General features: G+C 39.7%; 1 protein-coding gene across 1 annotated transcript in view; it reads left to right on the forward strand.

Annotated features, from left to right (window-relative positions):
* Nucleotides 1–10,839, forward strand: part of LOC119000655 (sodium/hydrogen exchanger 7-like) — a 36,312-nt gene extending 25,473 nt beyond the window's left edge. The window contains 6 exon segments of the mRNA XM_037065734.1: nt 25–166; nt 2,139–2,244; nt 3,457–3,545; nt 3,629–3,742; nt 6,199–6,310; nt 9,541–10,839. Of these exon segments, the coding sequence (XP_036921629.1) occupies nt 25–166; nt 2,139–2,244; nt 3,457–3,545; nt 3,629–3,742; nt 6,199–6,310; nt 9,541–9,704 (727 nt within the window). The 3' untranslated portion in view covers nt 9,705–10,839.
* The last annotated feature ends 2,584 nt before the right edge of the window (nt 10,840–13,423 follow it).

Here is a 13,423-nt window from a genome sequence, read left to right on the forward strand (position 1 = left end):
TTTTCTCCTCTTTTTAAATTTCAGGTCTATTGTTGCCTACCAGCCAGCAGGGCTGAACACTCATGCATTTGATGCTGCTGCATTTTTTAAGTCAGTTGGCATTTTTCTAGGTATATTTAGTGGCTCTTTTACCATGGGAGCTGTGACTGGTGTTGTGACTGCTCTAATATCCTTTTTGTAATTTCTGGCCCTGTGTGGGTATGATTATATGACATTGCACTTGCAAAAATAAAGTTGTCGTTTTTTTCCTTTCAAAGTGAAGCTTAAATTTATTGTTCCACTGGGGTTTGGGGACTTCTAACATGTCCCTTTGGTAAAAAATGACAATTGAGTGTCTGTCTAGCTAAGAGTCTGAGAAAATGTTTGGGGTGTAACTCTAGGCTTAGCTTTGTATTTCCTTACCTTTGCATTTTTCTCTCCCTCCTATGAACCAGTTGGAGGTGGGAAATAAGGAGATTAATTTTAGGGGGATGAAAGAACCAGGAGGAGGCTGGGAATCAGAAATCACCTCACAGAAGGCCAGGAAGAAGTAGGCTGGGAAGTGCTTTAGCCCCAAGCTTGTTGCCCCTGTCAGTCATTCTGGGCCATATAGGTCTAACGTGGCCATAACTATCTGGGGGCCATTAGTGGGAATTACTATGAGGTGGTCTTCCTTAAGTGGGCTGCACAATATTTAGCTTAAGACCAACTAACCAGCCAACCAACCCACAAACACACATAAAAGTAGTGTGCAATGAGCAGGCGGCCCCTCCACACATGTGCTGAGTCCTTCATCATATCTTCTTTCAGTAGCATTTAGATCGCTCGCTGCTGTCCAGCAAATACAATTGTAATGGGAGCCACATATGTGAGCCAGATTGCAGCCTGTAATTAATTTACAAATGAACAAAATGCACACATTATTAATGAGATTTTTATGCATTCAGTTTTTATATGCAATCTTTGGAATATGGTGTAGATTTTGTTCAGTATTTTGGAATATGGCACATTTTAAGTGTTCAGTAGGCACATGTGGCTAGTGACTACCATACTAGATAGCACATTGCTTTCTTCACAAAGTCCCTTTAGATACATCAGAGATTTATATTGTTCAGCAAAACAACTCATGAGATGGTTCCATGCTGGCCTTCCATGGAATGACAGTGTCAGGAGAAAAATCTGTGGTCCTAAAAGGTGATACCCATACCTTGTAGTTACCCTGGCATGACACATTTCTTTCTTTCTCATGCCTTCATTAGGCACCTGCTATGGACTCAGGCCTCAGTGGCCTATAGAGGACAAAGTCTCACAGTATCATCTTCCCAGGCCAGCTCTAGGCAGTCCTAGCACTGTCAGGACTAACCTGACAGTCACACCACATGCCAAGACTGTGCCTTTCAGACCCACGGGCATTGCAAGGAGCCCAGAGAACACATTTCCAGTCTCTCTAGAAAGCCTAATTTTTAAAAAAACAGCTTTATTGAGATAAAATTCACACTGTACAATTCAACCTTTTGATGTGTACAACTTGATGGTTTTGGTATTTGACATTATTCATTTTTTAGAATTGTAGTAGAATGTATATAAAATTTGCCCTTATAACCATTTTTAAAAGATTTTATTTATTTATTTATCTTTAGAGGGGGAGGAGAGAGGGAGAGAAACATCAATGTATGGTTGCCTTTTGTGCATCCCCTGCTCGGAACTGGCCTGCAGGGAACTGGCCTGCAACCCAGGCATGTGCCCTGACTGGGAATCAAACCGTGATCCTCTGGTTCGCAGGCCTGTGCTCTATCCACTGAGCTACACCAGCCAGGGCTCCTTATAACCATTTTAAATGTACATTTCAGTGGCATTCAGTACAACCACAGTGTTGTGTAACTATCCCTACTATCTGTTTCCAGAACTTTTTCATGATTCCAAACAGAATTGTGTACTCATTAAACAGTATCCTCCTTTCCCAGCCCTTGATAATCTCTGTTCTACTGGAAAGCTTAGGTTTTGTTTTACTTTAAAAAGCAAGCAGCGCCTTTGGGACACCAAAGGAAGAGTTGAGGGGAAGGGATGACCCTTAGGGAGGGAATCCTGAGCTAATAGAATGTGGTTCTTGGTGACTCTGGTACTTGTTCCTGGAGATGAATTCCTTGACAGGGGCTGACGTGACCAAGTTTACGAAGCTGCACTGCTTCCCGCTGCTGGAGACAGCACTCTTCTTCCTGATGTCCTGGAGCACGTTCCTCTTGGCGGAAGCCTGTGGGTTTACAGGTGGGTTTTCTCTACCCTTGGGCCACTTTTCCCCTCACTGTATGAGGGGTTGTGGGAGCTTGAGGGGAGGGAAAAATTCTTAAGTAGCAGCTGCATGGAGTTGATTAACAGCTCACCGAATGTCCATGTGGTGGATTATTGAGCAAGGCTGATGTTCTGCCTTATGAATAATTATTTACCAAAGCTGCATAAATTTAAAGGATAAAGTTTATTGTTTCAAACTCAGTTATATCTTTGAGTATTCATTCTAACTATATGTTTAGTTGCAAGGGTTACTGAACATATTAACATCTTAGTTGTATCCTCCCTTAGATTGCTATCTTTGTTTACAAACAGCAGCAATAATAAGCAAAATATGTATCCTTTTAAAGGTAATTTTGTATCTACTCAGATAAGTGGGAACACAGATATTCCTTGTTTTTTCCTTGGGCCTGTTTAATCATTGTTTTTCAATACCATGTTTTTATGGTGCCAGTTTCAAGTGATCATGTAGTTTTAGTTCCTCACATTTTCTCATTACAAAACCAAATCACTGATTTTTTTTCTATTAGAAAATTTAAATATCACACATAATCCAGGTAGTGAGGAAGTTCTTTTGTCACCTTTTCAAAATTGCAACCTGTCTTTATATGCAGCATTATAAAATGCCCAACTTCCTTAAAACTTGACCATTACCTGTAAATTTATAGGCTAAGTCCCAAGTGCATCAATTGCCTTACATAACAAACTGGTTACCATTAACCAGAAGTTTAGATCATCAGGGCTTGAATAAATGGAATAGCACTCTGGATCCATTTTGTCTGAATCTCTAGACCGTGCAAAAATATAAAGCACTGGTTTGAAATTAAACTCATTTGTTCTAAGAACAGAGAGGAATATGATAAAAGTGTATGATAGGACTTCACAGTCTCTCTGATTGCTAAATGCAAAATACAGATGGTAATACAGTAGGAGTTTAGAGGATGAGAGAGGATACTCTTAAATCTGGAGTAAAAGATGAGGTCCGGGACCTTGGGTTTGAAGGAAAGCAGGGTTGGAACAAAGAAAGGTTAATATGAGTGGTGGGTGCAGGGGGAGCTTTCAGTAACAGGAAACTCAAAAATATTCAGGAACTTGGGTATGCTGGGATTGCCTACCTTAAGCTTTTGTCTCACAGGGATTTTTCCTGCTGCTTTTTATTCCACTGATTAAAAAAAAAAAAACTCTTGCCAGGTGTTGTAGCTGTCCTTTTCTGTGGAATCACACAAGCTCATTATACCTACAACAATCTGTCGGTGGAGTCAAGAGGTCGAACAAAGCAGGTGAGCGAGAACCCTCCATCCTCATGAGTTACCTGTGACTGATGCCGGGCTTCATGCTTCCTTTTTTTTTTTTTTCCGTGCAGCTCTTTGAGGTGTTGCACTTCCTGGCAGAGAACTTCATCTTCTCCTACATGGGCCTGGCACTATTTACCTTCCAGAAGCACGTTTTCAGCCCAATTTTCATCATTGGGGCTTTTGTATCCTTTTTTGGTTCCACTATTTTCTACACGGAGAGGTGACCATTGCCAAGGAAGCTATAGTAATAATAATTTCTGTTGTGGGTGCATGACTGAGCCAGCATGAGTTCATGGTGTTTTTTAAAAATATTTTATTTATTTATTTTCAGAAAGAGGGGGAGGGAGGGAGAGAAGGAGAGAAATATCAATGTGTGGTTGCCTCTCATGTGTCCCCCCACTGGGAACTGGCCTGCAACCCAGGCATGTGCCCTGATTGGGAATCAAACCGTGATCCTTTGCTTCACAGGCCTGCGCTCAATCCACTGAGCTACACCAGCCAGGGCGAGTTCATGGTGTTTTTATGAGGAGAAAAAGGAGGCTTCTTAAGTGGTTCATGAAGCTAAATGTATTTGATTTAAAGGACTACCATTTATTCTGAGGTTGCCCTTTCTGCATTTCCTGTGTAAAATGACCTTTCTATTATGCCAGTGCTGGCAGGTGGCTGTTTGTTTTCTAAAGAGCCTTTGTTAGCAGATCTAAGAGTGGGCACCCATGTCAGTTCCTGTCAGTTCCTATTCTTATTTCATTGCTGCATGAATTCAATCCAGGAGATTTCCCATTCAAAAGACTCAAAGGTTCTATTACTGATGTTCTTGACTGGACACTGATACGGGCAGCCCTCCCTGACCTCCCAGGGGAGCTTGCAGGTAATAAGCATGCTTTCACCCAAGCTTAACATATCGAGGTGGAAACGACTCTTCCCCCCCCCCCCAAAAAAGAAGGAGGAAACATAGAAAATATCAAATGGAAAAACAGTTGGTTCCTTGATTTAGTCCCACTGGGAGTGCAGTTTTTGGAAGAGAGACACAATTTTAAGGGTTGGCTTCTTTCAAGTGAGGAAGAATGTGAATACCTAGCAGTGGATTGACAGCTGAGGGTTTTGCTCACTTGGCCTCAGATCCTATTGTTTTCATTCAAGTGAACTCTTCTGAGGCTTGGAACTGTAGTTCTACAGCTCAGTCTGGATTTCAAAATCCCAAGCAGGAGTTCTATATTGCTGGGCACTCACTTTTGCCTTTTCCAAAGCCTCATGGATATCCTTAGGTCTTGGGATGCTGGCAAAAAAGGAGCATTTTCCTCTTCTGGTTTTTTCATGTCTTATGCAGGAATAAATGATATTCACCAAACAGCTAGATAGTGACAATGGTCTAATGCCATGTCAGAATCCTTCCACTTATCTGCTCCAACTGGGGTTCTTTTCTTGGATTGACAAACTGAAAGTCTGAAAGTCTTTCAGTCTAATAGCTGAAAGTCTGCAGGATCAGTGTTTTTATTCTTGATTAGGAAAGACCTTGCATGTCATTTTGTTTTGTATTCCTGGCACGGCATCCTGTGAGAGTCAGAAAGCAGCCCTTGTTTACAAATGAGCACCCTGGACTGTGGCCAATCAGATCCTCTGAGAATCCTGAAGGCTGCTTACACGGAGGATCTCTGCATGACTTCTGGGGTAGAATGGGCTTTATACGCACTACCTGTTTCCTTTTGCTAAAAAAAAGGAAGATAAAAAAAAAGAAAATTTTAGTCAGTGCTTTCCCCTGGAGAAGACAGAAGATACTTTTGCCCTTGCATGTATCTGAAACAGCTGCAGCTTTGGCAGCTGGTGCTTTGCTGGAACGGAAGCTCCCTGTTCCTCTGGCTCCCACTGGGCTTTCCTTCTGTAAGCAGGGCATGTGTGGCTCTCTGTTGGGCTCTGTTCTAAATTCAGCAGGTGACGAATGACTGGTTTCCCTGAATTCTTTGGTGTCCACAGTAGAGTTCCTCTTCCACACTCTTCGTTTTCCATTTCTTATATCTCTGAAAGACATTTTAGCCACTTAGGTAGAGAAATCTTCCCAGTTTTATTCTTGTGAGGAACATAAATGTGTCTTAGTATCATGAATACTTTAAGTTTCCCTACCTCTTATTTGTAGACTCTTCTGGTCATTCAAGCCCCTGGTGTTTACTTCCAACCAAAGCTTATGAGCTTTTTACTCAACAAACTTTCTCCTTATAGTTTAACTCAGGGGTTAGTAATCTTTTCTTCTTGTGGTTTTTCAACCAAAAGACCCCAACACACTGTTTGCTTCTCTCAGCTTCCCTCCCCTGATATGGTACCTTACCTTATTTCCAGACTTATTTTTAAGATATATTGGATGTGTCATACCAGTTTAATTAAATCATGAAACTACAATGGTGTATATAATGGGCTAGGCGTGACCTCTGTGGGCCAGCAGATTGGGAAAGTTGGTCAATTGAATCGTACTTGTTGTTGAGACTTGTTTAGAGGGAAACTAGACAGCCTAACATTTTTGGTGCAGCTCTCCTAATCATACAAGAGAGATGTCATGGCATTCCTAAAATTCTCTGTTTAACCAGAGGTTGTGTGACAGTGGCATTCTGGAAAACTTTTGGGCCCTTAACTTCCACCTGGTGCTCAGGTTGCCATCTTCCTGGGCAGAGCTGCGCATATCTACCCACTGTCCTTCTTCCTCAACTTGGGCAGAAGGCATAAGATTGGCTGGAATTTTCAGCATATGATGATGTTTTCAGGTAAAACAGTATAAATGCATACAAAATGATTGTTTTTAAGCAGGCAGTGTTAATATGATTAAAGTATTGATAACGTTCATAAAAAGATAAAAATTCAAGTTTCTGGATCTGTTTTATACACTGCAGTGCTGAGTAGACAGATGCACATGGTAAACTGACTTTATCTTGATTTTTCAAACTCTACTACCAAATGTGAACGTTCACCCCTAAAATATTTGCATCTCTATTTCATTCCTATCACCGAAGGGGCTTGGAGGTATATGAAAGTGCCTGATTGTTCTCTAGATTGTTCATAACTCTTAATCTTCAAGAAGGGCTCCAGAACTAAATTAAGTAAAATAGGTGTTCAATGAGAAAGAACATAGGCCATGTCACTCAACACCCCTCTCCCAGCTGCAGTATCCTCTTGTAAAATAATGACATTGAGCTAATTAGTTGAGGTCCCTCCTAGCTCTAACTTTCTATGGAGCAAAAGAAATAAAATACACTCCTAAGAAAGATGGACCCAAACCAGAAAACAACAGCTGTGATAGTTCTGCTGATTTACACTGTCTCCCAGATGCCCCCTCTCTACTATAAAGCTAGAAAGTGTGGAGAAGCCACTGGGGGAATAAAGGAAAATGAGGAAATATGTGCAGATAAAGAAGGGAGAGAACAGTCTGCCTGAATAGATAGTGCAGCAAAGGGTGGTAAGCATCAGATTTGATAAATGAGACCCAAGTTACAGTATCTTTGCAGAGAAGAGGGAGGAAATGGTGGCACAAAAGGCTACTGTAACCCTTAAAGTTACTTCTCTACTGTGTGGGGGATAGGAAGGGGCTGTACAAGAGGCAAAGTGAGTAACTGCTCTTTATGGCCATGCAGTAATTCTTGGGGGCCTTAGAGAGTCATAGTGAAACCACACCAACTGGCACTATTCAGCAAAGTAGTCATTATCTAGTACTTACTTGCATCTGCCCTTAAATGTACAACCTGCTATAATGATTGCCTTTCACTCTGACAAACATTTATTGAGCATTCTCTTTTATAAGCCACAGTTCTAGGTTGTAGAGGACACAGAAACCAGCTTCCTTTCAAGGAGTTCACAGTCTTCTGGTGGGAGACAGGTGTACAAAGTGCTTTCTCTGAAGAGAGTGGGATGAATTGCACAAAAGAAGTATAGAATAAATGCAGAGGAGAGGAGGAGCCAGGGCCATCTTTGCAAAGGGGTAACCTTTGAATTGAGCTTGGAAGACATGGATTTCAGGAGGCAGCTGGTTAGAAAGTCCAGGAAGGATTGCCTCGTGTAGCTTTTGCAGGGAAAGAGGTAAGCAGTCTGGTTCACATGTAAGACACATGGGGTAACGGTGAAAGATGGTAAGGTTGGAATGGAAAATTACCTGTAAAGTGGTGTGAAGCTTCAGGTTGCATTGGAATCACCTGTTGGGCTGCTTAAAGTGGTACAGGGAAGCCTCGGGAATGTGCATTTCTAACATGTTTTCTGCTACTACTGGTTTGAGGATCACACTTTGAGGACTACTGCTGGAGTCTAGACCACAGAGAAGCTCTAGTGCTGTACCAGTTTGGGTTTTACTTAGAAGCAGTTTGGAAGCATTAGGGGTTTGTGAGGACAATGGTAAGATCCTCCTCGTGTATTAGGAAAGTGATGGCATAAAAAAGAGATTAATTGGACATAGTCACCTAGATAAACTTAAAATATGTTTATTATCTTTTGTGCTAAAAGACTGAGAAGTACATAGTGCTGTTTAAAGACATCTCTTATAAAAATTATTTTCTGCTGGGAGAACTCATTCTTCAAAGTCATGAACTACCTGAGATTTCACTTTCATATTGCTTACAATGTTTACCTAATAAAATGAAGAAATATATATCAAACATTGTCTTTTTATGATCCCCAAGTTATCCTGTTTGAGCTGACATCTCTGTAGAGGCTTAAATATTGATTGATTGGTCAATGACATAACTGGCCTGTAGGGTGATCTAGATATGGATAAATATTTCCCTAGGACAGATTAATAGAAAACATTAACTTCACTCTGTTTTTTAATATAACTTTTGTTAAATAATTCTTCTTTAGTAACTTGTAATGAAGTTCTCAGACTAATTGTGAAATTATTGGGAAAGGTGGGAAAATGCGCAAACAGATATAGTGGGCATAACTTTAATTCTTGTACACACAATCTTGCTCACGGTGAATAGGAATTTAAACTAGATATGTATTAAATAACATGGATTCAGCCTTCACTATACAACAAATTATGAGCATGGTATGGGGAAGTAACAAAAAAGCTTAGAAAGATAAATATTAAAATGTTCATGCTTAATCTTAACACATGTTAATGTAGATCGTCAGGGCTAGCAAACTGTGGTGCCTGAGCCAAATCTAGGTGCTGCCTGTGTTCATATACCCTGAGGGCTCAGAATGGCTTTTACAGATGAATATTTATAATCTATTCAAGAATTGGGAACATTAACTTTGCAAGTCAGATCAGCATTGCCCCCTCAAATAATTCCTTTCTTTTTAATAGTAGACCTGTATTACAATAATTGTACTCATTATTATTATATTCTAGTTTTTGTTAATCAAATTTTGTGAAAATTTGTTTTCTTTTATATAAGTACCTACATGATAGCCTTCATTTTTCCTCATGGTCCACAAAGCATAAACTCTTTGTCATCTTTTATAGAAAATATTGCCAACCCCTGATGTGGATCAGGTTATATTGTTACTTCTCTGTGTGGCCTTGCTAACTAAATATTGAACTGCTTTGTGGTATTATAATACATGAACCATAAATATACATTTGACATATTCCTATGTAGCCTGTTTCTTAAGTTTATAGTGACTATGTAGGGCATGGTCTGTGCTTGGATCACAGACTTGGAGAGCTTAAATTATTTCTTATTTATATTTCTTTTTATTTCGTATTACTAGCAGGATAATTATTTCAGTAATGAAAAAGTGTTATTAGTATTAATAAAAAATATCCTGTACGGTGTTTTTATCATTGCATTTGGACACTTTGCAAAAGAAAACTTGAAAACTTTGAAAAATTTTTTCAAACAGGAAAAAATTATATTCCTTTAAAGTTCTTCTTTCAGAATAAAACAACTTGACTCCAGAAGCATAAGTGGATATGGTTTATGAGCCCCAAGAGGTAGCAGTGTATTTGAGGACACATTGCCATTTGTCATTATAACCAGGGCAACTTCCTCTTTGGTCCTTGCAGGCCTCAGGGGAGCAATGGCATTTGCACTCGCCATCCGAGACACAGCATCCTATGCTCGCCAGATGATGTTCACGACCACGCTCCTCATTGTCTTCTTCACTGTCTGGATTGTTGGTGGAGGCACAACACCCATGTTGTCATGGCTTAATATAAGGTCGGTTTGAAACTGAGGCCAGTTTTTTTTGTCTATACCACTATGCCCATGCTATAGTGGTATAGCTTAGTGCATGGAAGGTTTTTACTGTTTTTGTTCTTGTTGTTCTGCGGAGAGATCGAAACTAAAAAACATAAAAATTCAGAGTGTTGAAATTTCCAGGAGGAAAAAAAACTGTTGACATTAAAATTTTTGTTGCCACAAAATCACAAGGAATTAGAAACACCTGCACCTTGCTGGAGCAGTGACATTAGGACAAGAATCCAAAAAGTCTTAAAGCCACAGGAGAGAGGATAGACATAGCTATTGGCAATGTCTGCTATTTCACAATCAAGTTTTGTTTTTCACAATTACAGTTTTGTTTTAGGAGGAAACTGCTGTGTCTCTTCTTGCTTGAGTGCGCAAAATAGGTGACATTTCCTGCATAACCCTCATTTGTCACAGCCTCATGGACATCCCCTGCCTGTGGTTTTGCAGCTATGTAGGAATGAAGGGGGGCACTGACCTGATTTTCTTGTTTTAAAGAGCATTTAAATTCCAAACAGGGCTTGTGATCTCTGACATCCTATGGCAAAAAGGACTTTGGAACAGGAGTCAAAAGACCCACAGCCCAACTCTGGCACTGGTTTAGTGCAAGCCCCTCATGTCTTTGGGCCTCATTTTCTCTTACTGGTAAATAAAAGCACATTGTCAGATTGTCTCCAGATAACCTTCAGTTCTGAGTGAGCAACCTCAATCTTTGAGGTGTTCTCACCACCTGCATCAGTTTTGGGTCTGCAGAGGGTGAAAGTGATCAGAACCAGAAGACACTTCACGAATGCAAGAGGTGTGAAGAATTCTCTGAAAAGCCACAGGGTGGCAATGTTTTTTTTTTTCATTCTCTGTTGGGTTTTAGTTTGTATTTAGTTCTCTAGAATGTAGGATATGGGACTAACAGCTGCAAAGCATACCTAGCTTAGAGGAGAGAAAAATGAACAGGGATCTCTTAGTCATCCTTGGAATCAGGGATAAAACTGGAATTGGAGAGAATAGTCTCAAAACTTTTGTATTGATGACAGGCAGGGATTCCTGGGTTTGGCCACTGCCAGCCCTACCATTTCTGGGTTTGCATGTCTCAGCCTCAGGGTGGGTGGGTCTGCAGAATCTATGTGGGGCTTATCAGTGATGATCACAGGTGGTGTTTAAGATGCCACATGTATATTAAGCTAATTTTTATGACATTCCTATAAGGGGACTACCACTATTGTCTTTATTTTAGAGTTGGGGAAGCTGAAGCACAGAGAAATAACTTGCCCAAGGTCACAAAGCTTTAAGTGGACAAGTTGGTATATAAATCCGGACAGTCTTGCCACAGAGTCCACACTCTTAATGACCACTGTACTGTACAGCCTGTAAGAAGGCTTGCTATGGTAAGGTCTTTTTTTATATTGTAAAATGTGGGATGATTTGAATTTCAATTTCTTGGCATGAATCTTGACAACTATGCTAAGGTAAACTATTCATCTGTGGCAATACAAACCCGAAAAAGAAAATTTACAGATTTTTGGCTTAAAATTTGAGACATAAGATGGTACCATCTTTGGTTTGTGTAGCAGAATAAGACCTGCACATAGTTGAGAATCTTTGCATTCAGTGACCTCTGAGATTACTTCCTACTTCTATTTGGTCACACAATAGGTACCCTGGATGTTCAGAAGCTGATTAAATCATGTTTGTGTTGAATGGTACTTTATTTTTATAGGTCCTTTATTTCCCCCCTCAACATATGCGGAATCAAATGATTTCTCACAGAGAGTAGACAGTAGACTTGTGACAGTTTGCACTTCTCATTACCCTTTTCAAGAAGTGGGCCACTAAAACAGAGCTACCCAGAGCTGAGAGCACGGGGAGCTTACTCTGAGACACACAAGCTGTTTGTGTATGAATATAATATAATAATTGAATTTTTGTGAAAATATTAATGTAGTATATAGATAGCATTTGGAAAATAGCAGCTACCACATAGTGAGGGGTCAGAAATGACTATGTGTATGACTATGTGTATGAGAGATTCAGTTTCTCTACATCCTTGCCAGCATTTGGTGTTACCAAATTTTTTCAATTCAGCTGTTTTAATAGGTGTGTAGCATACCTCAATTGTGGTCTTAATATGTATTTCTCTCATGGTCAATAATGTCAAACATGTCTTTGTGTGTTTATTTTCCACTGATACGTCTTTTATGCTAAAATATCTATTTCAGTCTTTTATCCATTTTCTTTTAAAATCATTTTTACTGATGTTCAGGTACAGTTGTCTCCAATTTCCCCCCATCACTCCCCCTCATCCCAGCCATACCCACCTCCCACCTTGATCCTACCCTCCTTTGGCTTTGTCCATGTGTCCTTTATACATGTTCCTTGATGACCCTTCCTTCTTTCCCCCCCATATCCCCTCCCACCTCCTGGATTTTTTGATCCTTTGAATAGTTCTTTTAGTCTGTATGTCATTTAATTCTGCTCTGATCTTGGTTATTTCTTTCCTTCTACTACCTCTGGGCTGTCTTTATTGTTCCTCCAGTTCTTGTAGATGTAGGGTTAGGTTGTTTATTTGAAATGTTTCTATCTTTTTTAGGTAGGCTTGTATCACTATGAACTTCTTTCTCAAGATTGCCTTTGCTGTATCCCATACATTTTGGAATGTTGTGAGTTCATTTCTACTCGCTTTCAGAAACTTTTTGATTTCTTCCTTGATCTCATTTTTAACCCATTCATTGCTTAATAGCATGCTATTCAATCTCCATGAAGTTGAGTGTTTCTGACTTTTTTTTCAGGTTGGTTTCAACTTTCAGGCCCTTGTGGTCAGAGAAAATGCTTGGTATGATTTCAATGTTCTTGAATTTGTTGAGGCTTGTTTTGTGTCCTATCATATGGTCTATCTTTGAAAATGTTTCCAAATGTGCATTTGAAAACAATGTGTATTTGTTTATTTGGGATGAAAGACTCTCTCTAAATATCAGTTAAGTCCATTTGATCTAAGGCATTGTTCAATGCTGCAGTATTCTTATTGATACTTTGTTTGGAAGATCTATCCATTTTTGATAGGTGGGTATTAAAATCTTCTATATAAGTGTGTTGCTATCTATATTTTTCTTGGAATCTTCCAAAATTTTCCTTATATATTTGGGTGCTCTTATGTTGGGTGCATATATGTTTATAATGTTTATGTCTTCTTGAAAGATTCTTCCCTTGAGTATTATGAAGTGTCCTTCTGTGTCTGTTTTCATGGTCTTTGTTTCAAAGACTATTTTGTTTGATATAAGTATTGGTACCCCATTTTTTTTACTGTTCATTTGCTTGGAGTGTTTTTTCCCAACACTTCACTTTTAGTCTGTCTAGGTGGGTCTCTTGTAGGCAGCATATGTGTGGGTCATGTTTGCTTATCCATTCAGCTACTCTGTGTCTTTTGATCGGGACATTTAAACCATTTACATTTAAGGTTATTATTGATAGGTACTCCCTTTTTACTTCCATTTTACTCCCTTCGTACCTGTGTTCCCCTCTCTCTCACACTCTTTTTTTCCTCTTGTTAAAGCAATCCCTTTAGCATATCTTGCAATGCTGGTTTGGTGGAGGTGTATTCTGTCAGTCTTCTTTGGTCTGGGAAACTCTTTGTTTCTCTTTCCTTTTTAATTGAGATCTTTGCTGGGTAGAGTAGTCTTGGTTGCCTGCCTTTGCTTTTCATTACTTGGA

Source organism: Sturnira hondurensis, unplaced genomic scaffold, assembly GCF_014824575.4.
Source record: "Sturnira hondurensis isolate 20B ecotype Veracruz unplaced genomic scaffold, ASM1482457v3 Scaffold0016098, whole genome shotgun sequence".
In the NCBI taxonomy this organism is placed as follows: domain Eukaryota; kingdom Metazoa; phylum Chordata; class Mammalia; order Chiroptera; family Phyllostomidae; genus Sturnira; species Sturnira hondurensis.